General features: G+C 45.2%; 2 protein-coding genes and 1 long non-coding RNA gene across 4 annotated transcripts in view; 2 read left to right on the top strand and 1 right to left on the bottom strand.

Moving 5' to 3' along the window:
* exoc3l1 (exocyst complex component 3-like 1) overlaps window positions 1-17,450 on the bottom strand; it is an 88,894-nt gene extending 71,444 nt beyond the window's left edge. Inside the window, exons 1-3 of the mRNA XM_055227326.1 lie at window positions 17,378-17,450; window positions 15,922-16,100; window positions 5,300-5,519 (exon numbers count right to left, since the gene is read on the bottom strand). Coding sequence (XP_055083301.1) covers window positions 5,300-5,519; window positions 15,922-16,100; window positions 17,378-17,417 — 439 coding nt within the window. The 5' untranslated portion in view covers window positions 17,418-17,450. The remainder of the gene's footprint in view (window positions 1-5,299; window positions 5,520-15,921; window positions 16,101-17,377) is intronic.
* Window positions 17,451-19,373: 1,923 nt separating this feature from the next.
* Window positions 19,374-21,133, top strand: LOC129456519 (uncharacterized). 2 transcript variants are annotated; one of them, XR_008648807.1, is made up of 4 exons: window positions 19,374-19,391; window positions 20,402-20,453; window positions 20,542-20,628; window positions 20,888-21,133. It is a non-coding gene; the product is annotated as an uncharacterized LOC129456519 (long non-coding RNA). The 2 variants fall into 2 exon arrangements; XR_008648808.1 differs by lacking the exons at window positions 19,374-19,391; window positions 20,402-20,453 and adding an exon at window positions 20,327-20,390.
* A 186-nt stretch (window positions 21,134-21,319) lies between these two features.
* On the top strand, window positions 21,320-25,089 carry LOC117370482 (uncharacterized). The gene is made up of 5 exons (XM_033965920.2): window positions 21,320-21,412; window positions 21,481-21,743; window positions 22,321-22,504; window positions 22,630-22,741; window positions 24,903-25,089. Exons 2-5 carry the CDS (start codon window positions 21,594-21,596, stop codon window positions 25,087-25,089), a joined length of 633 nt encoding a protein of 210 aa, XP_033821811.2. The 5' UTR covers window positions 21,320-21,412; window positions 21,481-21,593.
* Window positions 25,090-26,074: the final 985 nt, after the last annotated feature.

The raw sequence follows: 26,074 nt of genomic DNA, 5'->3' as shown, positions 1-26,074 counted from the left end.
CCCAGCCTTCTTGGAGTCCCTGGGAGGGGTACTAGATAGTGCACCAACCAGGGACTCCGTTGTTCTCCTGGGGGACTTCAACGCCCATGTGGGTAATGACAGTGACACTTGGAGGGGCGTGATTGGGAGGAATGGCCTCCCCGATCTGAACCCGAGTGGTGTTTTGTTATTGGACTTCTGTGCTAGTCACAGTTTGTCCATAACAAACACCATGTTCGAGCACAAGGGTGTCCATCGGTGCACGTGGCACCAGGACACTCTAGGTCGGAGGTCGATGATTGACTTTGTTGTCGTGTCATCTGATCTCCCACTGCGTGTCTTGGACACTCGGGTGAAGAGAGGGGCTGTGCTGTCAACTGATCACCACCTGGTGGTGAGTTGGATCCGCTGGCGGAGGAGGAAGCCGGACAGACCTGGCAGGCCCAAGCGCATCGTGAGGGTCTGCTGGGAACGTCTGGCGGACCCCTCTGTCAGAGGGGTCTTCAACTCCCACCTCCAGGAGATCTTCTCCCTGATCCCGGGGGAGGTTGGAGACATGGACTACAAGTGGGCCATGTTCTCCACCTCTATTGTCGATGTGGCTGTTCGTAGTTGTGGTCGTAAGGTTTGCGGTGCTTGTCGCGGCGGCAATCCCTGAACGGTGGTGGACACCGGAAGGAAGGAGTCCTATCGAGCCTTGTTGGCTCGTGGGACTCCTGAGGCAGCTGATGAGTACCGGCGGGCCAAGCGTGCCGCGGCTCGGGCAGTCACAAAGGCAAAAACTCAGGGTTGGGAGGAGTTCGGGGAGGCCATGGAGGAGGACTATCGGACAGCCTCAAAGAGATTCTGGCAAACCGTCCGACGCCTCAGGAGGGAAGCAGTGCTTCACCAACACTGTTTACAGTGCGGGTGGAGAGCTGCTGACCTTGACTGGGGATGTTGTCGGGCTCAAACTTTGAGGATCTCCTCAATCCCACTGTCACATCTTCTGGGGAGGAAGCAGAAACTGGGGACCTGGAGGCGGACTCGTCCATCACCCTGGCTGAAGTCACTGAGGTGGTTGGCAAGCTCCTCGGTGGCAAGGCTCCGGGGGTGGATGAGATCCGTCCTGAGTACTTCAAGTCTCTGGATGTTGTAGGGCTGTCTTGGCTGACACGTCTCTGCAACATCGCGTGGCGGTCGGGGACAGTACCTGTGGAATGGCAGACCGGGGTGGTGGTCCCTCTGTATAAGAAGGGGGACCGGAGAGTGTGTTCCAATTACAGGGGAATCACACTCCTCAGCCTTCCCGGTGAGGTCTATTCCAGGGTACTGGAGAGGAGAATCCGACCGATAGTCGAACCTCGGATTCAGGTTCCGCTTATCCGTGGCCGGGGTGCGGTGGCAGCAGTCTAAGCAGGGACTCCCAAACTTCCCTCACCCCAGACACGTCCTCCAGCTCCTCCGGTGGGATCCCAAGGCATTTCCAGGCCAGCTGAGAGACATAGTCCTTCCAGCACGTCCTGGGTCTCCTCCCAGTGGGACATGCCCAGAACACCTCCCTAGAGAGGCGTCCAGGAGGCATCCTGAGCAGATGCCCGAGCCACCTCAGCTGGCTCCTCTCCGAGTTCCTCCTGTGTGACTGAGCTCCTCACCCTATCCCTAAGGATGCGCCCAGCCACTCTGAGGAGGAAACCCATTTCGGCCGCTTGTATCCGCGATCTTGTCCTTTCGGTCATTACCCAGAGCTCATGACCATAGGTGAGGGTAGGAACGTGGATTGACCGGTAAATCATGAGCTTTGCCTTTGGGCTCAGCTCCTTCTTTACCACAACGGACCGATACAGCGACTGCATCACTGCAGACGCTGCACCGATCCGCCTGTTAATCTCACGCTCCATCCTTCCCTCACTCGTGAACAAGACCCCGAGATACTTGAACTCCTCCACTTGGGGCAGAGACTCACCACCCACCCGGAGAGGGCAAACCACCTTTTTCCGGTCGAGAACCATGGCCTCGGATTTGGAGGAGCTGATTCTCATCCCAGCCACTTCACACTCGGCTGCAAACCGCCCATGTGCCTGCTGCAGGTCCTGGCTCGATGAAGCCATCAGGACAACATTATCCGCAAACAGCAGAGATGAGATCCTGTGGTTCCCGAACCAGACCCCCTCCGGCCCATGGCTGCGCCTAGAAATTCTGTCCATAAATATAATTAACAGAACCGGTGACAAAGGGCAGCCATGGCGGAGTCCAACATGCACCGGGAACAGGTCTGACTTACTGCCGGCAATGCAAACACAGCTCCTGCTCCGGTCATACAGGGACCGGACAGCCCTTAGCAAAGGGCCCCGGACCCCATACTCCCGGAGCACCCCCCAAAGGACACCACGAGGGACACGGTCGAATGCCTTCTCCAAATCCACAAAACACATGTGGACTGGTTGGGCAAACTCCCATGAACCCTCGAGGACCCGATGGAGAGTATAAAGCTGGTCCAATGTTCCACGACCGGGACGAAAACCACACTGCTCCTCCTGAATCCGAGGTTCGACTATCGGTCGGATTCTCCTCTCCAGTACCCTGGAGTAGACCTTACCAGGAAGGCTGAGGAGTGTGATTCCCCTGTAATTGGAACACACCCCCCCCTTCTTATACAGAGGGACCACCACCCTGGTCTGCCACTCCAGGGGTACTGTCCCCAACCGCCACGTGATGTTGCTGAGACGTGTCAGCCAAGACAGTCCCACAACATCCAGAGACTTGAGGTATTCGGGACGGATCTCGTTCTCGGGTTCAAATCAGGGAGGCCATTCTTCCCAATCACGCCCTTCCAGGTGTCACTGTCGTTACCCCCATGGGCGTTGAAGTCCCCCAGGAGAACAATGGAGTCCCCGGTTAGTGCACTGTCGGTGCCTTGCCACCGAGGAGCTTGCCAACCACCTCGGTGACTTCAGCCAGGGTGATGGACGAGTCCGCCTCCTGGTCCCCAGTCTCTGCTTCCTCGTCAGAAGACATGACGGGGGGATTGAGGAAATCCTCAAAGTATTCCTTCCACCGCCCGACAACATCCCCAGTCGAGGTCAGCAGCTCTCCACCCGCACTGTAAACAGTGTTGGTGAAGCACTGCTTCCCCCTCCTGAGGCATCTGACGGTTTGCCAAAATTTCTTTGAGGCCATCCAATAGTCCTTCTCCATGGCCTCCCCGAACTCCTCCCAACCCTGAGTTCTTGCCTCTGCAACTGCACGAGCTGTGGCACGCTTGGCCCGCCTGTACTCATCGGCTGCCTCAGGAGTCCCACGAGCCAACAAGGCTCGATAGGACTCCTTCTTCAGCTTGACGGCATCCCTTACTTCCTTATGACCACGGGCGGCCACATTGACAATAGAGGTGGAGAACATGGCCCACTCAGAGTCCATGTCTCCAGCCTCCCCCGGGATCAGGGAGAAGTTCTCCCGGAGGTGTGAGTTGAAGACCCCTCTGACAGAGGGCTCTGCCAGGCTTTCCCAACAGATCTTTACAATACATTTGGGTCTGCCAGGTCTGTCTGGCTTCCTCCTACTCACCACCAGGTGGTGATCTGTTGACAGCTCAGCCCCTCTCTTCACCCGAGTGTCCAAGACACGCTGTCAGGTCAGATGACACGACAACAAAGTCGATCATCGACCTCCGACCTAGAGTGTCCTGGTGCCACGTGCACCGATGGACACCCTTGTGCTCGAACATGGTGTTTGTTATGGACAAACTGTGATAAGCACAGAAGTCCAATAACAAAACACCGCTCGGGTTCAGATCAGGGAGGCCGTTCTTCCAAATCACGCCCCTCCAGGTGTCACTGTCGTTACCCAACTGGGCGTTGAAGTCCCCCAGGAGAACAACGGAGTCCCCGGTTGGTGCACTGTCTAGTACCCCTCCCAGGGACTCCAAGAAGGCCGGGTACTCCGCACTGCTATTTGGCCCGTAGGCCGACACAACAGTGAGAGACCTGTCCCCGACCCGAAGGCGCAGGGATGCGACCCTCTCGTTCACCGGAGTGAACCCCAACACGAAGCGGCTGAGCTGTGGGGCAAATGAGCAAGCCCACACCAGCTCGCTGCCTGTCCCCGCGGGCAACGCCAGAGAAATGGAGAGTCCAGCCCCTCTCAAGAAGATGGGTTCCAGAGCCCAAACTATGCGTGGAGGCGAGGCCGACTGTATCTAGTTGGTAACGCTCAACCTCCCGCACAACAGATCAACCCCTCCCTGAACCTCCACCCCCTCCCTGAACCGCCATCTTAACGTGGTGGAGGGGTTTGAGTGCGCGAATGATCCTGGGAGCTATGTTGTCGGGGGCTTCATGCCCCTGGTAGGGTCACTCATGCTAAACAGGTCCAGGGGGACGGGTCAGACGAAGAGCGGTTCAGAAGCCCCTTATGACGAGTGTAAAAACAAGGCCATTTACATCGCCCAGACCGGCGTTACCGGGACCCCACCCTAGAGCCAGGCCTGGGGTGGGTGCTTGACAGCGAGCACCTGGTGGCCGGGCCTTTCCCCACGGGGCCCGGCCGGGCTCAGCCCGAAGGAGTGACGTGGGGCCGTCCTCATGTGGACCCACCACCCGCAAGAGGATCCGTAAGGGACCGGTGCTTGAAGATCTGGGCGGCAGTCGAAGGCGGGGGCCTCGATGACCAGATCTCTGGACATGGAGACTGGCTCTGGGGACATGGAATGTCACCTCCCTGGGGGGGAAGGAGCCGGAGCTTGTGCAGGAGGTAACTTTATTGTATTTTAGCCATATACAAAAATGTCCATTTTAAATAAAATAATTGTAATTGTTTTTCATATCTCTGTCATCTTTTTAATTCAGGACCTTTCCTGTGTGTCTTTAAACTGTAAATGTGATTGACCCCTGGGTTACAAATCCCCCAAATGTACCCTCAGTGGATGATTACCACACAGGGTACAATTTTGTATAATTTTGTTAATGTAGAAGGGTTGTACATTTATGGAGAATTGTCCTGTGGGAGCAGGGATGACATGGGCTTGTAGGTTGACCATTGCACAGAATCTTACAGCTAATGCTAAGGAGCATTCAAATTGGACTCGCCAAAGTACTCATACATTTGCGGATGATATATACAAACTATTCAGGCATGTTTTTGATGAGGGAACAACATTATAAAATGGCAGAAAGCTTCAAAAGATTTTGGATAGTACCTCCTTTAAGAACATTTTATATTTTGCCCTTTTTTCTATCATTTTAAATTGGCCTGCATGTTTGAAATTTCTTGAATAACCAAGCCTGTGGATGAGGCAACCATTATCATACCAAACCATTATTTGTAAGTCAGTGGCACAAACCTGAGTAGAGGCGGGGAAGGTTGTCAACTGCTGCCAAGAGCTGAGAATGCCTCATAGACACCTCCCTCAGTTTCACTAAAGACTGTCCCACATCCGTGTTCCAGCTGCTGTTCTGCTCAGCCTTCCTTAGAAGCAGTATGCCCTCATGGAGTTCAGCTCTGGCGTCATGGAGCTTCTCAACACCCCAGCCAACTCCATCTATATACGAGTCTACCATGGACTGAAATGAGAAACACATAAACTCAGACATAACCAATGCGTTGTTGTTGTTGTTGTTTTTTTTTTTTTGTTTTTTTTTTAATATTTAATTTATTTATGTTTTATGGTTCCATTTACTTAACAAGTATGTAATTGTATTTGAGCGCATATACAAGACGAGGGTTCACAACACTTAGCTTTCCATATCTACCCAATGATTTGTGCAATAGAACACCATAGACCTCAAATACCTAGCCCAGTAATACAAGTGGAAATGTAGTCATTTCAAGCCTCCACAATTATGGAAGATATAACAAAGTCCAATGTCCTTTTATTGCTTGTTTAATTACCTGGTCTTGAAATATTTCTCTAAACTGAAAGAGATGCAACCACTCTCTATCTCTACTACTCTACCCATTGACTTTCAGCATTTAATGAAAAACACTGGTGCAGAGATCTCAATCAATTACATCTGGTAAAATGGGTGCTCGGCAGCGAGCGCCTGGTGGCCGGGTCTTTCCCCACGGGGCCCGGTCAGGCCCAGCCCGAAGGAACGACGTGGGGCCGTCCTCCCGTGGACCCACCACCTGCGGGAGGAGCCATGAGGGGCGGGTGCAGAGAGATATGGAGACTAGCTCTGCGGACGTGGAATGTCACCTCGCTGGGGGGGAAGGAGCCTGAGCTTGTGCGGGAGGTTGAGGGTTACCGGCTAGATATAGTCGGCCTCACCTCCACGCACAGCTTGGGCTCTGGAACCCAACTTCTTGAGAGGGGTCGGACTCTCCATTGCGGCAGCGAGCTGGTGTGGGCTTGCTCATTGCCCCACAGCTCAGCCGCTGCGTGTTGGGGTTCACTCTGGTGAATGAGAGGGTCGCGTCCCTGCGCCTTCGGGTCGGGGACAGGTCGCTCACTGTTGTGTCGGCCTACGGGCCAAACAGCAGTGCAGAGTACCTGGCCTTCTTGGAGTCCCTGGGAGGGGTACTAGACAGTGCACCAACCGGGGACTCCGTTGTTCTCCTGGGGGACTTCAACGCCCATGTGGGTAAGGACAGTGACACTTGGAGGGGCGTGACTGGGAGGAACGGCCTCCCTGATGTGAACCTGAGCGATGTTTTGTTATTGGACTTCTGTGCTAGTCACAGCTTGTCCATAACAAACACCATGTTCGAGCATAAGGGTGTCCATCGGTGCACGTGGCACCAGGACACTCTAGGTCGGAGGTCGATGATCGACTTTGTTGTCGTGTCATCTGACCTCCGACCGCGTGTCCTGGACACTCGGGTGAAGAGAGGGGCTGAGCTGTCAACTGATCACCACCTGGTGGTGAGTTGGATCCGCTGGCGGAGGAGGAAGCCGGACAGACCTGGCAGGCCCAAGCGCATTGTGAGGGTCTGCTGGGAACGTCTGGCGGAGCCCTCTGTCAGGGGGGTCTTCAACTCCCACCTCCAGGAGAGCTTCTCCCTGATCCCGGGGGAGGTTGGAGACATGGACTCCGAGTGGGCCTCTATTGTCGATGCGACTGCTCGTGGCTATGGTCGTAAGGTCTGTGGTGCTTGTCGCGGCGGCAATCCCCGAACCCGGTGGTGGACACCGGAAGTAAGGGATGCCGTCAAGCTGAAGAAGGAGTCCTATCGAGGCTGTTGGCTGTTGGCTTGTGGGACTCCTGAGGCAGCTGATGAGTACCGGCGGGCCAAGCGTGCCGCGGCTCGGGCAGTCACAGAGGCAAAAACTCGGGGTTGGGAGGAGTTCGGGGAGGCCATGGAGGAGGACTATCGGACGGCCTCAAAGAGATTCTGGCAAACCGTCCGACGCCTCAGGAGGGGGAAGCAGTGCTTCACCAACACTGTTTACAGTGCGGGTGGAAAGCTGCTGACTTCGACTGGGGATGTTGTCGGGCGGTGGAAGGAATACTTTGAGGATCTCCTCAATCCCACTGTCACGTCTTCCGAGGAGGAAGCAGAAACTGGGGACCCAGAGGCGGACTCGTCCATCACCCTGGCTGAAGTCACTGAGGTGGTTGGCAAGCTCCTCGGTGGCAAGGCTCCGGGGGTGGACGAGATCCGTCCTGAGTACCTCAAGTCTCTGGATTTTGTGGGGCTGTCTTGGCTGACACGTCTCTGCAACATCACGTGGCGGTCGGGGACAGTACCTGTGGAATGGCAGACCGGGGTGGTGGTCCCTCTGTATAAGAAGGGGGACCGGAGGGTGTGTTCCAATTACAGGGGAATCACACTCCTCAGCCTTCCCGGTAAGGTCTATTCCAGGGTACTGGAGAGGAGAATCCGACCGATAGTCGAACCTCGGATTCAGGAGGAGCAGTGTGGTTTTCGTCCTGGTCGTGGAACACTGGACCAGCTCTATACTCTCCATCGGGTCCTCGAGGGCTCATGGGGGTTTGCCCAACCAGTCCACATGTGTTTTGTGGATCTGGAGAAGGCATTTGACCGTGTCCCTCGTGGTGTCCTTTGGGGGGTGCTCTGGAAGTATGGGGTCCGGGGCTCTTTGCTAAGGGCTGTCCGGTCCCTGTATGACCGGAGCAGGAGCTGTGTTCGCAGTGCCAGCAGTAAGTCAGACCTGTTCCCAGTGCATGTTGGACTCCGCCAGGGCTTCCCTTTGTCACCGGTTCTGTTCATTATATTTATGGACAGAATTTCTAGGCGCAGCCAGGGGCCGGAGGGGGCCTGGTTTGGGAACCACAGGATTTCATCTCTGCTGTTTGCAGATGATGTTGTCCTGATGGCTTCTTCGAGCCAGGACCTGCAGCAGGCACTGGGGCGGTTTGCAGCCGAGTGTGAAGCGGCTGGGATGAGAATCAGCTCCTCCAAATCCGAGGCCACGGTTCTCAACCGGAAAAAGGTGGTTTGCTCTCTCTGGGTGGGTGGTGAGTCTCTGCCCCAAGTGGAGGAGTTCAAGTATCTCGGGGTCTTGTTCACGAGTGAGGGAAGGATGGAGCGGGAGATTGACAGGCAGATCGATGCAGCGTCTGCAGTGATGCGGTCGCTGTATCGGTCCGTTGTGGTGAAGAAGGAGCTGAGCCGGAAGGCGAAGCTCTCGATTTACCGGTCAATCTACGTTCCTATCCTCACCTATGGTCATGAGCTCTGGGTAATGACTGAAAGGACAAGATCGCGGATACAAGCGGCTGAAATGGGCTTCCTCCGCAGAGTGGCCGGGCGCACCCTTAGGGATAGGGTGAGGAGCTCGGTCACACAGGAGGAGCTCGGAGTAGAGCCGCTGCTCCTACACGTTGAGAGGAACCAGCTGAGGTGGCTCGGGCATCTGCTCAGGATGCCTCCTGGACGCCTCCCTAGGGAGGTGTTCTGGGCATGTCCCACCGGGAGGAGGCCCCGGGGAAGACCCAGGACACGCTGGAGGGACTATGTCTCTCGGCTGGCCTGGGAACGCCTTGGGGTCCCACCGGAAGAGCTGGAGGACGTGTCCGGGGTGAGGGAAGTCTGGGAGTCCCTGCTTAGACTGCTGCCCCCGCGACCCGGCCCCGGATAAGCCGAAGAAAGAAGGATGGATGGATGGATGGAGTTACGGGGCTCACATGCATTTTGTTAATGATTTTATACTGTACTTTATGAGATTTATTTGATTTAGTGATTCGTTTTGCATGGTTTAGTACTTTGATCCACTGCCGATCATCCAGTTTGACACCAAAGTCATATCCCCAACTTTGTTTAATAATAAAAACAACACCTGTGTTCATATTAATATGGTCATATATATTTATTATAATTTTATCTTTTAATACAGCAGCTTTTATGAGAATATTATCTTAAATACTATTTTTTATACAATTTTTATAATATGTAATGGAATTGAGACTTCTGATTTGCAAATATCAAAAGAAGTGGGTTTGTGGTAGATTAAATTTGTTTTTTTAATTGCTGAAATTACTTTATAGAATCATTTATATAAAGATATGATATTTTTGTAATGCCTGCTTCCCTCCATTCTCTAAAGCCAGAATCAGTACAGGTGTGTTGGAAATCTGCATTGTTAACAGTGGGTGCTAAAAATTAATATTTGTCGACATAAAAGTGTTTGCGGATAGCACTAAGAGATTTGCAGATATTTTTAAGAATGTAGTTGTTTTTAATATTGGTATATACTTTTTCGAAACATAAGAAAGGGAAATGTTCTAGCTGTTCATTATCTAGGCCAATTCTTTCTAAGTCAGGGAAGCAGAATAGGCCTTTTTTAACTGACTCTGTAACAATTTTTATTTTTGTGATGCCAAGTGATAGAACTGGAAATTTGGAATACCAAGGCCCCCTTTTTGGATGGGCAGCTGGAGTTTTTGAAGTTCCACTCTCAGTTGCTTGTTGTTCCACAAAAATGCTCTTATAGCACTATGTATTTGTTGTTTGTAAGATTTTAGAAGGGATATGTGTAGGTAGCATTTGTATTGTGTACAGCAAGCGAGGAAGAACATTCATTTTTATAACTGCTACCTGATCCATCAAAGACAATGAAAGAGTAGTCCATCTAGGAAGGTCAATTTTAATCTTTGCAATCGCAGGTAAAAGATTATTTTTACTTTTTTACTCTTACTTTTAACTTATTTAGATCTGTAGATAAGTATATGCCAAGATATTTGAACCCATTTGTAGTTACCTTAAAAGGATGGAAGCGTGTTGCACTGTCTGTTATATCTCCAATTGGAATTAATTTTGTAACCTGAACACATCATCAGCATAGAGTGATATCTTGTGAGAGCTTTTTTTTTTTTTCTATGCCCTTAATGTCTTTGTTCATTCTTATACATTCAGCCAGCGGCTCGATTATCAAATCAAATAGAAGAGAAGAAAGTGGGCACCCTTGTTTGGTCCACTTGAAAGTCCACATATTCTAATAAAGGAGCCAATAACGAGCCAATCTGTGCTACAATAGGACGGCCCGGAGGATTATCAATATTTTTATGTATTTTTGGCAGTGTGTAAAAAAACGGTATAATAGGATTACTGCAACACAAGAGCTGGAACTCCGATGTGGTCACCCACTCACGTGATAATGCAGTCTCTAAGTACTGGAATATTTCACTCTGAAACGCTAAGGTGGGATCTGCAGGCAGTCTTTTATAATAGGTAACATCAGATAGCTGTGAGTGTATTTCTGCTTCGTATTTATCCGTGTCTTGTATGACAATTGCGCCCCCTTTATCCGCTGGCTTTATTATTATATCTTTATCATTCATTAACTCATGTAACGCTTTCTTTTCTTCCTTTGTTAAATTATCAGTATAATTATACTTATTTTTGCATAGATCCATAGCATCTCGTTCAACCAATCTACAAAATGTGTTAATGGAAGGATTTGATACTTGAGGACAGAAAGTGCTTTTTGGTCTAAAGGGGGTCATAGATTCTCTTGAAACATTTTGATGTCTAAAGAAATATTTTAACTTTATTTGTCTAAAACATTTAAACAATTCAATCTGTAAATTGAAAGCATTCACAGGTTTCTGAGGGACAAAGGAGAGACCTTTAGATAGAAGAGTGAGCTGTTGTTGAGTAAGCTCTTTTTTTCGAAATGTTCGTTACCGTGTCCTGGTGTGGCTCCGTGTCCAGGGACGTTGTCTTTGTCTTGCCGCCGCGTTTTCCCCATCTGCATTTCTTTTTTCTCTGTGGTGTCGTCTGGCTAAAAAAGAAGAAGAGGGCGCTGACGACTCCCAGGATGAGTATGTAGAATCACTCTCGAGTGTAGAATCCTCGGTGTCCATGTTGGGTCTGCGCCAGCCTCGTTTTACGCGTCCCCGCTGCAAAGGTGGGATCCGTGCGCATTGGTCCATCATCTCTTTGATCCACACGGCGCTGGTTTCCCTCGTCCCATTTGTACACCTGGTTTCTTTGATAGTCCTCTGTGTCTCTTCTGTACTTTCGGATTTTCGATGCCTGCAGAGTTTCTTGGTATCTCCTTATGTTCTCTGTCATTACAATTTCCATGTCCTTGAACATGTCTCCAAACTTTCTTTTCATCTCCTCCTCTTGTTGCTGGATTTCCACTTTTAGTTCTTGGGCTTCTTCTGTGACTTTCTCTATTACTAGAAGCATCAAGTCCAGGGAACATTTATTGAGAATTTCACTCCAGCGTTTTACAAAAGTTTCACTGTATGTAGAACTGTTTTTTGCGCTCTCTCTGAGTTATGAGGGAGATGTAATGGAACCTTTTGGAGGGGTCAGTTATGTCATTTATGTCAATTATGCTGTTTTTTACGAAAATCCAAAGGATATAGTATATATCTGCTATATTTTCTGATTCGTAATAATCATTATATTTTTTTTGTTATTATCCATGTATTTTAATTCACAAAAAACATTTGTAAAGGAAATTATGCACAATCTTGCGGGTATTTTTTGGGTTCTGATTGTGAATACATGTGTCTTACAACAATTGGTTGATTAAACTATAGGGGGCGGTCCCTTGATTTATATAAGGGGAGCGGAAGGGGCTGTCCTCATACCTGAAGAAGGTCAGAGCGACCGAAACATTGTATGGAATAAAATTGCATTAAGAGTGAGACAGTGTGCGGGAGTTTTTCTTTAGTTTTTAGACAAGTGCTTCACCTCCTACGCACCTGTCGCCCAGTTGGGTGTGCGGAGTTTACACAGAAACAAAGCTTTCTGAGAGCCAGAAAAAAAAACTTCAATAAGCAGGGACTCCCAGACTTCCCTCACCCAGGACACATCCTCCAGCTCCTCTGGTGGGACCCCAGGTTGTTCCCAGGCCAGCTGAGAGACATAGTCCCTCCAGCATGTCCTGGGTCTTCCCCGGGGCCTCCTCCCGGTGGGACATGCCTGGAACACCTCCCCAGGCAGGCATCCAGGAGGCATCCTGAGCAGATGCCCGAGCCACCTCAGCTGGTTCCTCTCGACGTGTAGGAGCACTCTACTCTGAGCTCCTTCCGTGTGACCGAGCTCCTGATGAGGACCCTACGAAGGAAACCCAGCTGCTTGTATCCGCAATCTTGTCCTTTCGGTCATTAGCCAGAGCTCATGACCAGTAAATCCAGAGCTTTGCCTTTCGACTCAGCTCCTTCTTTACCACAACGGACCGATACAACGACCGCATCACTGCAGACGCTGCACCGATCCGCCTGTCAATCTCACACTCCATCCTTCCCTCACTCGAGAACAAGACCCCGAGATGCTTGAGCTCCTTCACTTGAGGCAGAAGCACACAAATGCATGCTTCTTATACTACTATGCTTTACTGGTTCCGGCATTTTTTTGGAAATCGGGAAATAATCTATTCTTGTATACATTTTATGAGGATTTGAGAAGAAGTTGTAGTCCTCCTCTCCAGGGTACATTCATCTCCATACATCTATCAAGTCAACCTTATCAAGCATTTGTTGTAAAGCTCGTTGTCTTGGGGTTTGTTATCTTTTTATCTTGAGCATTGCTCATTACACAATTCCAGTCTCCACCAATTATCATAGTGGGACAACGAAATGTAAATAAAACATCAGTTAAAGTAATAAAAAAAAAAGAGGGATCAAGGTTTGGAGCTGCATACACATTCATTATAGTCACTTTCTTGCCATACAAAGTACCATGAATTAAAACAAAGCAGCCATTACTATCAGCTTCTATGTGGGTTATATTTAAAGGCAGTTTTTTATGTATCAATATCGCCACACCTTTAGGTTTAGTATTAAAGGAAGAAAAATAGACATATCCTACCCAATCTTTTTTAAGTTTTTTATGTTCTTTTTCAGTCAAATGTGTCTCTTGCAGCATAGCTACTGATATATTCTCCTTTCTAAAAAAAAAGTAATTGTCCTAGTCCTCTTCACTGGGTTGTTATACCCTTTAATATTAAATGAACAAATATTCACCGGTAAGGCCATTACATCACATGTTTTTAATATTAATTTAGCTTCCTGGTTTCACTGCACATAACATGCAATATATAATCAAATCCCCTTTGGTGATTAAGTAAACAAAGAAAAAAATAAGCAAAGAAAAAAAAAAAAAAAAGGAACAAAAAAATGTAGGCCTAAATGGCAATCTATACAAGACTGTTATTAGCCACATTTAGTCCAACTTATCTTGTCTGCCTCAGTCAAAACAAATGTGACTTTACCACAGATGGTTCGTTTAGCTGGCATCATCACATAATTGAAACATACGCGACTCTCATTTATGAGCCACATATTAAATAAACATAGCTACAATCCCATAGACCTTTCAGTAATGCTCAGCCACAGCAAGACGCTGTGACTGTTCTCATCGTATTCCAAAGTCAAGTCATAGGGAACATAGGAGTAGGGCTGATATCCAAGCTATTGACAAACTCTTGAGCCTCCAGTGGATTTTCAAAGCGCTTTCGCATTCCCATATAATCAACTGAGCGTATAGCAGGAAAAAGCATTGCGTACCTTATTCCTGCAGCGTAAAGTTTCTTTTTCAGCAGAGTAGATTAACTCTCTCGTCTTTGTAGAGAAATGTTTCCTCCTCGCGGGTGAGCTTCGTCACTTTTGCTTTGTGTTGATAATTCCCAAACTTGGGGATGATAGGCCTTGGTCTTTTACCAGCGGGCCTTTTGGATGCGGTGCGCTCTCTCTATATGCAGGGTGATGTCCTGGGGCAAATTCAGCGCCTCCATCAGAAAGTGTTGGACAAACACCACTGTGTCTTCTCTTCCCCCTTCGCGATGCCAAAGATGACCACGTTGTTCTGTCGACTTTTATTCTCTAAGTAGTCAACTTTATCTTCCAGGAAATCCACTCTTTTAATCAGGTCGTTCACTTTTTACCTGTACTTCCCAAGTTGTCCTCCGTAGCGTTTAATGCGCACATTGAGCCGTTCACTTGAGTCATCTGTGCCCCCCCACACACACACACACGCACACCCCCCCACACACACACACCTACACACACATATGAATGTTTGTTTTTTCCTGTATCCATGGTGACCCTACATGAAGCTAGTTATGCTAGGAGTTAGTTCTAAAATGCTTCTGACTTTTTACAACAATGACTCCTACACCAAACATGGAAAAAGCTATTCCAGAGGAAACACTAGTGAGAATGCCCAGTCTCATCACCGACTGAAACAACAGAGCAGAGTGAGAGAGGAAGAGAGAGGGCTTTCCTGTTGTGTTTCCATAGTCCAGCTGGTTCACCATGGAGGTAGCTCTGATGCATGCTGGAAGACACAGAAAACACACAGGAGGCACGCTTTTGTCCTGCGAGCTGTTACTCTTCTCAAACAGCCCTAACGGCCCTACCCTGCTGCACTGACACTTTTATTTGAGTGTTTCTATTCTTACTGTATTTTACTGTTTATTGTGCTTAAATTGCCCTTTTAGAACAAATAATAATAATAATAATAATAATAATAATAATAATAATAATAATAATAATAATAATAATGCATTTTATTTATAAGCACCTTTCAAAACACCCAACGACACTGCACAAGATAAAAATTAGATAAAAACATACAAATACAATAAAACATGACAAAAAACTGATTGATAAAAGACGTGTGATTAACCAATCACACGTCTTTTATCAATCAGTCTGAACAAGTAGGACAGTCTGAATAGGTGAGTTTTGAGTCTGGATTTGAAGAGTGGAAGAGAGTCTAAATTGCGGAGATCAGGAGGGAGAGAGTTCCAAAGCTGGGGGACAGAGCGGCAGAAAGCCCTGTTCCCCATGGTCACACGTCGGGCAGAGGGTACACTGAGCTGGAGGAACAATGTGGAGGAGGTCAGATATGTATGAAGGGGCTAGGTTGTGTATTGCTTTGAAGGTGGTAATTAGTATTTTGAGCCAGTGGAGTTGTTGTAGGACGGGGGTGATGTGGTGGATAGTGGGGGTCCGTGTTATGACCCGGGCTGCAGAGTTCTCAAGGAGCTGCAGTTTCTGGAGGGATTTATTGGGGAGACCAAAAAGAAGAGAGTTACAGTAAGCAGTGCGGGAAGTTACAAGGCTGTGGACTAGAATGGCAGTGGTGTGAGGAGTGAAGGAGGGGCAAAGACGAGAGATATTGCGTAAGTGGAAATATGCAGACCGGGTGACATTATTGATGTGTCAGTGAAAGGAAACTGTACTGTCGAGGATGACACCCAGACTCTTGACCTGAGGGGAAGGATGGACAGTTGAGTTGTTGATGTTGATTGAGAAGCTGTTAGATTTGGAGAGTGTGGATGGGGTGCCTACTAGGAGGACTTCTGTTTTGGAACTGTTAGTGGAGAACCGTGTGTTGATTTCCTGTAGGCAGAGGATAAGGGAGGATTGTGGGAGTGATGACGAGGGCCTGGAGGAAAGGTAGAGCTGGGTGTCATCAGCGTAAATGAAGTGAAATAGAATGTTGTGCTTAAAATAAAGTGATACTGTTTGATTATTTACAAAACAATTCTTATTTCAGTCTTTGATGCAGTCCTGTGGAAGTGTAAATTCTTATTACCTTAAGTCTGGTGTGTATAAAGGCTGTTCGCTGACTCTCCCGCTTTTTGTACTGACCAAGATGCTCTAAATGTGCTGGCTGACAGAACATTCCTGATGCCCACTTCAGAGCAGCCCCATGCGCCAAATGGTGTGCCCTCTCTGTCTCAGGCCATTCTCTTGTTGATGGAACCAGGTGTTCTAAAAACATGTATGAAGTCAGCCATATTGGATCAAAGTCAGAAATGACAAAAGCACGTACCACCATACTTAGGACATCTCCTTGCACCCTCAGATTTGGCCAAAAGGCACAAAACCCATGTGTGATTAAAAATTATCAAGTACATTTTGAATATAACTTTAAATGTGGTCATGATGAATTTTCAACAAAATTGCAATTTTTAGAAAAATTTCACAAAATATTTTTCTCAAACACATTTTTTTTTTACTGGAAAAAGCCAAGAGCGCAAATGTTCAGATTTGTGAGTTGAAGGCAATGATATGCAAATCAAGGCGGTATCTGTAATTATTATTCATAGAAAAATGAAATTTAGTACAAGCATAGCGCATGTGAAGTCATGGAAAAAATATATATATTTTGTCCCCACCCTAAACATGGAACCCTCTTAAACTTTTTTTTTCTTTTTACAGCATGAATTTTCATTCAAAAGATGGGGAAATTTGTCAAAATGAACTAGACCCATGTGTGATTACAGGCTTTTCATACATCATCAAATGGGGGGCATGGCCAGCCTGCAAAGAACAATGGCCATTTTTAAAAGTATGAAATATTGTGTAACTCAGATATGCAGTGTCCTATTCCCAGCCTTAATGTACACTTTTGTACATAATGATGACCTGAACATTTTCCATGGTTGTGATATTAAATTGCCCTACAGAGCCCCTTGAACTTTTGAATGGGGTCAAACTATTAATTTTGTCAGAGACAATTGAAATTTGGCATAAGCATTCGTCTTGCCATATTAAACAAAAAAGCCAACAACATATACCAATATGTTTAACACTGTTACCATGGCAATGTCAAAAATGTATCATTGAAATACACAGGATGAGATTGCAGATGGTAGCTTTAAAACCAAAACATTTTAGAGCCAATACAAAATAATGACACCACCCTAAACATCCCTTTGCTGCCATTTACAGCTATTACGCCTTGTGTCCTACATGTATAGCTTGGGACAAGGCAAAAACATACAGCATAGTTGGAGTAATCTGTACATAAATGTAATATGAGTGAGGCCTACTTGTAGACAGTTTCCTTTTTTAAAAAGCAGCTGTTATACTGATACTCCCTTCAAACAACCACAGCATAATACACTACACAGAAAATATACACAATTTAATTAAGGAATTTGCATTAAAAACATAGCCATGTTTCACTTTTAACAAGTAGCCATGCAGTGCCTGTGTGTATGCGAGTGAATGCATTGTTCTTGTTTTTAATAATAAGCCATTACCTGAGCATCGGTGGTGAACAATTCTATCGTCAAAAGACATTGAAGTACACCCTCCAGGTGCTCTGAACTTGACTGAAAATGAATGTCTTTGGTTCAAAAACTAAAAAAAGAGAGAGAGTGAGGAGAAGAAATAGACAGCGCAGCGGCATTCAGACATTCTTGAGATGGCTTTTATGTTGACCAGCTTTAGAGAGGTGGGGAGGAAGGGGGAGGTTCCAAGAGGGCTGGAAAAAGGAGGGCATGCTGCAGGACCTCTCTTGATCGATCTTCCTGCATAGAGATTTCACAACATTAGTTTAAAAAAGCTTTAAAATGTCTCCTAAATATCATCACCTTTCCTAATGGCTGTATATCTCTGTTAGTTTCCATACATGCATTCTGTCCTATTACAGCCTAATAAATGCAATTTATTCAGAGGTTTCCAACCTCTCCTTGAGGAATTTGGTAACAATCATATTGGCTTGTACAATGCATTATGCCTTATTTTTTTCCCAAGAGAAAATACATCTAATTCACTTTTTTTTTTTTTCTATTGTAAACTGCAATATTGATCAAACAGAAACCCTACATCAGTCTAAATATCATTACAACACTAAGCCACACTGCCTGGGTTTATTAGCTGATAATTTTAATGAAAATGAAAAATGTTGGTGATTACTATGTGCCTCCGGGAGTCTGCAACAAATACATAAAAGAATCACTCAAAAATAACAAAAGTAAGCTAATGTTGAGTGAAAACTATTAAAACAAAAGTACAAGTCATTTTTGGATGAAGTACATGTGTTGCACTAAATGTTATTGAAAACTCTTATAGCCAGAGCATAAAAAATGGACATAGCTAACACGCTAGCTGCCGTGTTCCAAATAGAAAATGATTATGGGCTTGTGGCTCCATTGACTCCAATTTACTTGATCTTGATCTTGGTGTTTTTATTTCACTATTGTGCCCATAAATCAAGATATGAACATTAATAACAGACAAATGAGTCAACTTCTTTCCACGAGGTTGTTCCCCTAGCGTTAGCAACAGGTTTGATTGACAGTGTTGCTAAGCGCCTGGTCCCTGCTAAATTAGCAGTGTGGGGTGTTACATTCAACATGGCTCTTTGGTTGCTATGATTCTTGTGGTTGGAATTTGCCCCCTATAACTGCCCCCTATAACTGCTAGCATCAATGAGCTTCATTTGATTGGAGTCAAATGCTATGGGTGATGTCACACTGACTTAGTCCACTTCTTTATACAGTCTGTGAGCCATAACCCCTACATAATAGCAGCCCCATCAGGAAACACATGTGGTTTGATTGCTCTCTTCCCTTGGCAATAAATGGTAATTCTGATTCTCTCAAACCAACTTGTCTCTGTGACTAAGGCTGAAATGTCCTTTAAAATGGGACTAAACTCCACCCACAGTCACAATTCAAATAGAGCAGCTAAACTAAGCAGTGCCTATGGACTAAAGAGGGGGGGTGGGGTTTGGACATATGAAGAACATTGTGATGAGGAACAGTGTGACTTGTGTCATGATCCCTGTCAGTCCTGCCCTTTTTTGCACTTTCTCCCCTCCCTTCTGTGTCTGAGCCTGGAGCTAGGTGGAGATTTGGGCTCCTCACATGCACACCAGAACCTAATACACATTTTTCACTGCACCTCCATGTTCCAACAACGTCCAGCCAGCTTTACACCTGACGTGGCTAAAATACATTATGTCTATGGATTACTGAGGGGGAGAGCACTCCAATGGGCAGGGGCTAAATTTTCGAGCACTCTTTTACACAGTAAATTTCCCAGTGTAAAAAATCCATAGTAAAAGTTTATTAACTCTTTAAGAGTAATTATTACAAAAGTTAGAGTGAAACTCCCTCTAGCACCCTTGTAAAAATAGAGTGTAAACCCGTCAGTGTCATAATTGCACTGAGAAGCTCCGCCCCCTCACACTTCTCTCCAATTTTTTCGAGTCCACCATTTTTCTTCATCGCTTCACTTCGGCAAGTGGCTGCTACACGTCTCAAGTAAGTAGTAGTTTCGCAATTTCAACTATATTTCATGTATAAATGTGTTGACTGGACGAGCATGGCACACTTTTTCGTTTACCTTGTAATATTTAAGACATATTTAGTGGTTATATGGAGCCCGCGCAAGGTGCGGTTGGGCTAGCTAGTTTCGGAGGAGAAAAAAACGGACACTAGCATTTGAAAATTGTTCCAAATGGATAATTATATTGTAAATATTTACATTTACAATATCACCACCAAAAATAAGATTTTATTCTCTTTAATCGTAATTTCAATACTAACGGTGACCAGGTATTGGACGGCTGCCGCCCTGTCTCCGTTTATTTCATGGTCATAGTGGGCACGTCTTTACTACACGTAGCAACACAGAGTAAAGTGCGCGACTTGAAATTATAATTTGAAATTGAATATCGCATTTTTAACTAATAAGTAGTTAGAGAGCACAGTTTGATTGAATCTTTACTGTGCTATGGAGCAGATTGTGACAGGGAGCGTAGCAGAGGCGGGCCATGAAGTAGTCGGTTACAAAGGGCGATGTTAGCGGGAGTTGTCTTAAGGGTTTGCTCCACTCATAATGAGCCCAATGGAACCGAACCTAAATACGGAGCCAGACACGGCAGTGTGTCTAGTGTGAGTGCAAACGACCCATATCCAGGCGCGGAACGTTTCTTACTTGGCCCGGCTGTAGGAGGTGAGCCAAAGCACAGCACGTTTGCTTGTGTACGCGCACACGCACGACGTTAGTGCACGAGCCTCGTCAGGGCCATGGGTGAAGGTGAGCCTGACTAATGTTACTCATAACTGAAGAAAAAAGTGTTTCAGATCCGCGCTTACCTTGAATAGGATTGTGGACGAGAAGCCTCTGCGTCTATCCGCGTCACTTTTTATATATATTTCATTTCGCTGGACGTATTTTCTCTGCTCAAGCGTTAGCCCTGTTTACATGAATAGCTGACGTCCTATGTGATGACGTCACCGGACCGGTGCTGCGTTTTTATTTGTGCAGGTGAGCGTGCAGGCAACAAAATCTGCCATAATCGTTCCTGAGCACAGCAGTGCTGGTGTGAGTGTGTCCAAAATAACAGTTGAATTGTTGACTTCAAAATAAAGTGAAAAGTGCCTTAGCATTAAAAGTATTTCTGTTTTTTCAGAGAAAATGCTACTAAAAGTTAAAATAGCCAACGTCCAAAAGTTTGTTCGAGTTCCAGAGCTGAATCTGAGAGCATTTCTGAATGCAGGTAAGCAATATAGTGTAATAACATTTTTAATTCATATCTGGTACCTAATGTAAACTCACAAAGAAATGTGCATAAACTGCTGAAATATTAGAACAGTACTAATCTTTACTGTTAGATGTGCTGGGATTACAGCATTACAACATTTTTAAGCAGGAAAAATAGATATTTTAATAATTGTATTATCTCCAGTGCAAAAATAATGTTCAGTGGCTGTGTCATTTTATTTCCAAATTGTTCATACTGTTTTATTTCTTTTTAGCATTTATTAAGTTTGGTGTTTCCCCTGTGACAGAAGGTGTGCGCATCCTTGACAGTTTCGGAACTGAGCTTGATGAGGAGGTTTTCGAGGATGTGGTAAAAGATCCTCAAACCGGTGTTCTGACCATCACATATGATACCGGTTTGTATTGTGTGTAAAACATGACTTGATCTTGCTTTGGTAACTCTTGAATTGTTTTTAAGTCACTGATGGTCTCAGAATACAGTATGTTTTTTAATGGTTGTTTTAATTTATTTCTTGTAAAGTGAATGTTGAGTCTGCCAGAGGGATTGTGAATTTGTTCTCCCATCTCTGGGACCACTTTTCAGAAAATGGGCATGTGAGTTGTATATTTCAGTGAATTACCTTTTACCTTTTTATTTGCAAAAAGTATATATTTTTTTCTTTTTTTTTTTGGCTACATCCAGGAGCATTATTATGACGGTAAAAGTGACAGTGGCTACTTGGCTTGGAGGCTTAAATACATTCAAAGATGCAATGCCCAAGAAAGAAGATCAGTTGAAGGTAACTTCAGAATATTATTTACTCTTTTTTGTTTTGCAGTTATCTTGATTGTTATTTGTGTGTTCTAGCCTCTTCTACTGAAGGAATAAGTGGTGAAGCACTGTTGGGAGGACCAACTGCCAGACGGGAGTTCCAGTATCTTCCAGAGGCACCTCTGAGTGACAAAGAATGTCGAGGAGCCATGTCACTGATGACACATTCAGCTGATGAAAACACAGTAAAGAAGAAAATGAAGCAAACTTTTGCTTATCGGCGAAGCATGGTCCTGGACTCCCAGTTGTCAAGCAACATACTGTCACACTTTCCACGATTCAAAGATGTCACAGGATTGGTAATTATCAAAAAAAGAGAATGGCTGATTCAAAGGTTGCTTAACAAATGTGTATTCACTTTTTGGAATTAAGAATAAATTATATCTAGATATCAGACATCATTATGTGCATATTTTATCAGTAAATAATTCTGTAAAATAGGTCTACTCAATTATCTAGGCTCCATTAATATTATAAGTCATATTACAATGACACATATATTCCTATTTTACTGATAGCTTTCAAGTTATATATATATATATATATATATATATATATATATATATATATATATATATATATATATATATATATATATATAAAATTTATTTATTTTTTATTTTTTTTTTTGCTGACAAATATGTATTTTCCTATTCCCATTGAATTCATCATTAGATGCCTAATTTCAGACACCAGTGGAGGGTGTACCTGAGTAAAGGTCAGGTGAGGGAGGAGTGAGAGCAGGGACAGGTTTCACATCTGCCATCTACTGATAAAATAAATCTGATCTGATCAATTTAAGCTTCATGGTAAATCAAAAGGTGCCATCAGCTGAGAATTCATGTAGGCCTGAGTTATTCTGTTCTCTTAATGCAGATCGAACAAGATTTTGTTCTGATGTTTGGTGAGGATGTATCTGGCAAGCTTCTGGAGAACTGGCCAACAATGTTCAAGGAGAAGATAATCAAGCAGTGCAGAAAACTTCCATCTACCACAAACCTGGATGACCTTCTGTTGGCTGCAGATCCTCAGAAGGATGATGCTGGTGGCGCTGATTTTGGTAAATTATTGGCCAACTTTTAAATTCTTTAACATGCAAATGTCTTCTGTGACATTTAAAACTCAATTCAAAACTAACATCTGTTTTTAAGGAAATTTGTGGGTTTTTTTTTTCTTTTTTGAAAGGCTGGGATAGTGACATTTCTTCTATTTTGCTGCTTCTGCATCTTCTTCCACCCACTGCTCAAGGGAAGATGTCAGCATCTCGAGCAGAAAACATCTTGTGGTCTTCAAGAAGGTGTGCATGGTTTCTTGGTCAGATTGTGGCTTACATCATTGAAAAAAAAAATATTTTTGTTTGTTTCTAATCATGTTAACCAGTGTGCAGCTACCTACATGTTATTTCCTGTCTAAAGATTAACTTTGTTATTATTAAAAAACTAAACAACTTTTACATGTTTTTTAGAGTGGCACAAGAATTGAAGAACATCTCGACACCATCACTTTGAGCACTCAGCCTTACCTCCTCGCAGTTGGCACCCAAAGGAACAGGATCAGCCAGTACTTCATTATCCTGGACAAGAATGCCATCCCTTGTATGTCTAACTCTTCTTTAAGTGCTTTTGATGAGTTGTTCAAGGCACATTTTGTGTTTGGCACATCATACCACACCATGTTGCGCAACATGTACACATTCATACAGTCCACAGTTTACAATATTGATGTTGGCAAGGTGAGGGAGAGACCTCGTATTGCAGAAATAAGAGCAAGGTTACTTCATTAGTGTTTCTATGAAGTGCGGTGTTTGCTGGGCTGAGTTTGAGAGTTCAAATTTGCTTGTTAGGCATATCAAACTGTTTCATGGGTTTCTTCCAGTCTTAGATGTGTTGAGACTGGATGTGGTCGTGTCTTTGGTTCCTTCTCTGGGTTTAGAAAGCACTTAAATGTCAAGCACACTGACCATACTGTACTAGTTACTGAATTGGCTGAAGTCTCAGATTGTGGCGTTAATTGTCATTCTTTTGATTATGGTTACAATCAGCAGCGAAATCGTCCACCAGGAGTCAAATTGTGTGATGGAAGCAATGATTTGGGGCTTAACGCTATACAATCTTGGTGCTTACTGCGCAACTTGCCGCTATTGTTCGGGGATTTAATAGAGACAGGAGATGAGCATTGGGAACTTCTACTTTTGCTTCTTCAAATTGTCAACATTATATTTTCTCCTGTTCTTTCTAAAAGTATGACAATATACCTAAAACATTTAATCGCTGATCATCATAGACTTTTTAAGCGCTTATTTCCAACAAAGAATCTCCTTCCAAAGCATCACTTCATGCTCCACTATCCCCGTAGCATAAGGAAAGTTGGTCCAATCCTCCACTTATGGTGCATGCGCTATGAAGCCAAACATAACCTCTTTAAAAAACTTCAAAAACATCACTCTGACTTTAGCCAAGAAGCACCAGAGTTGTATGGCGTTGTGCCAGGAGTCATTTACCAAGGAACAGCGGACTTTAGGTCCAGGAAAGATCATTCCACTCTGTCAGATCATAGAAGGTCCAGATATTGCTTCCAAGTTGAGGTGTGACTTGTCAACAAATGTGCTTTCTGTTAAGTGGGTTAAATGTCAAGGCACAGAATATTGTCCAGAAAGCATTGTTTGTATGGAGGTAATTTCTGAAATGCCTGTGTTTTGTATGATCAAAGCCATTTCTGTGATCAATGAGACTGTTGTCTTCTATGGTGAACTGATGGACACTGTCTATTTTGACCAACATTTCTATGCTTTTAAGATCAGACGGCATCCACACACAGTTTGAAAAGTTTTTACAGTGAATGAGTTGTGTTACTACAAGTCATTTGATGTTCAAATGAAGTATGGAACCTTGGATTCATCCAAGTATATTGTACCTTACTGTGATTTTGTATTTTAAGTCAATGTTTTATTGAAATGGTTTTAACATCAATAAAATTGAATTTATATTTCAAATTGTGGTTTTATTTATTTAGTAGGAAATTGTAGTTTGCACTACAAAAGGAGTGAAGTTGACTCTTGCAAGAGTAAATGTGACGATTTAATTTGACCCTTACAAAGAGTAATTTCTACTCTATACAATGTTGTATGTGTTATTAAAATCACTCTCATAGGTGTCATTATTAGCACTGCAAGAGAGTAAACAATGAACACTACTTTTAGTACTATTAACTCTGTGTAGAGTAAATAATCCGCTAGAGTAAAATTCTGAAAACACTGGTCAGTGTCATCAGCTTACTCTCTAAGTGTAAAATTGACACTGAAAATTTTTACTCTCAAGCTAGAGTAAATCTTACTCTGTACAGATAAGGACCATATATATTCGGAAATAGTGTAAAATTTTACTCTTTAAGTGTTGGTTTAACACTGGAAAATTTACTGTGTAGACCTGATGACTTGATAATTTTGCGGGAGAATTCAGAATGGTATTTGATCACCCGCACTATCAGGCTGACACCACTTTCTGCCTATTAAGCCTTGTCCAGGGATCCGGGTCCTTGGCGGATTATACCATTGAGTTCTGGACATTGGCTGCAGAGGTGGACTGGACCGACAGCAAGCTAAAAGCCATCTTCAAGAAAGGACTAAGTGAACAGCTAAAAGACTAACTGATTCCTCGCGAAGATTAGCCTGACCTAAGATCTTTGATTTCCCTAGCCAATTGAATTGACAATCGCTTGCGGAGTTGCCAGAGAGAGCGATGCTGTTCGCCTATCCAGACCATGATCCACTCCGTTACACCCCCACCAGAGGAGCCTATGCAGCTGGGTCGAGCACGCTTGACTACGGAGCCGCCAGGCGGGTGAGTGCCTGTATTGTGCAAACGGGGACATTTTTTAGCCACCTGCCCAGTTCGGTCAAAAGGAGGTGCCCATCAGTAGGACTGGGACTACTGATGGGTCAGCAACGCATCCCAGAGAAGAACAATAGATTTCAACTTGACGCTTCTTTGTGCTTTTGCTCTATTAACCTACCCGCCTTAGCCCTCATGAAGTGAAGGAGGATTTTCTGGACCAACAGGCCGAGCAGTCAGGGGTAAGGCTGGATTCTCTTGAACAACTCCTCACAGCCCTAGCACTCAACGACAGATTACTAGCCAAGGTAACGCACGTAACTGAGACCGTCACCCTAGTTCTGTCTGGCAACCACCACGATGCAAGGCGGTTTCATATCATCTCCGCCCTCACTACGCCGCTCATCCTAGGCTGGTGGCTCACAACCCCATCACTGACTAGGCTTGGGGAAAGGTGTCGGAGTGGAGCCCCTCTTGTCACGCCAACTGCTTGCAGTCTGCCCTGCCCCCCGCTGTGTGCGCCAACTCTCTCAAATCCTCCGGATGAGCTGGATCTCTCCTCCGTACCTGATGAGTACCATGATCTCCTCCCCACCGTCCATACAACTGCGCTATAGACCTCTTGCCCGGACCAGAAAGGGAGACTATGGAACAGTCTGTCCTCCTCTCCCGTGGGTACTGGGGTTTTTTTTTGTTCCCAAGAAGGATAAAACACTACGACCATGTACTGACTACAGGGGACTCAACAACATAACATCACCATTAAAAATAAATACCCCCTACCACTCATGGACTCCGCC

Source organism: Periophthalmus magnuspinnatus, chromosome 1 (genome assembly GCF_009829125.3).
Source record: "Periophthalmus magnuspinnatus isolate fPerMag1 chromosome 1, fPerMag1.2.pri, whole genome shotgun sequence".
In the NCBI taxonomy this organism is placed as follows: Eukaryota; Metazoa; Chordata; class Actinopteri; order Gobiiformes; family Gobiidae; genus Periophthalmus; species Periophthalmus magnuspinnatus.
This window is presented reverse-complemented; position numbering and strand designations above follow the sequence as displayed.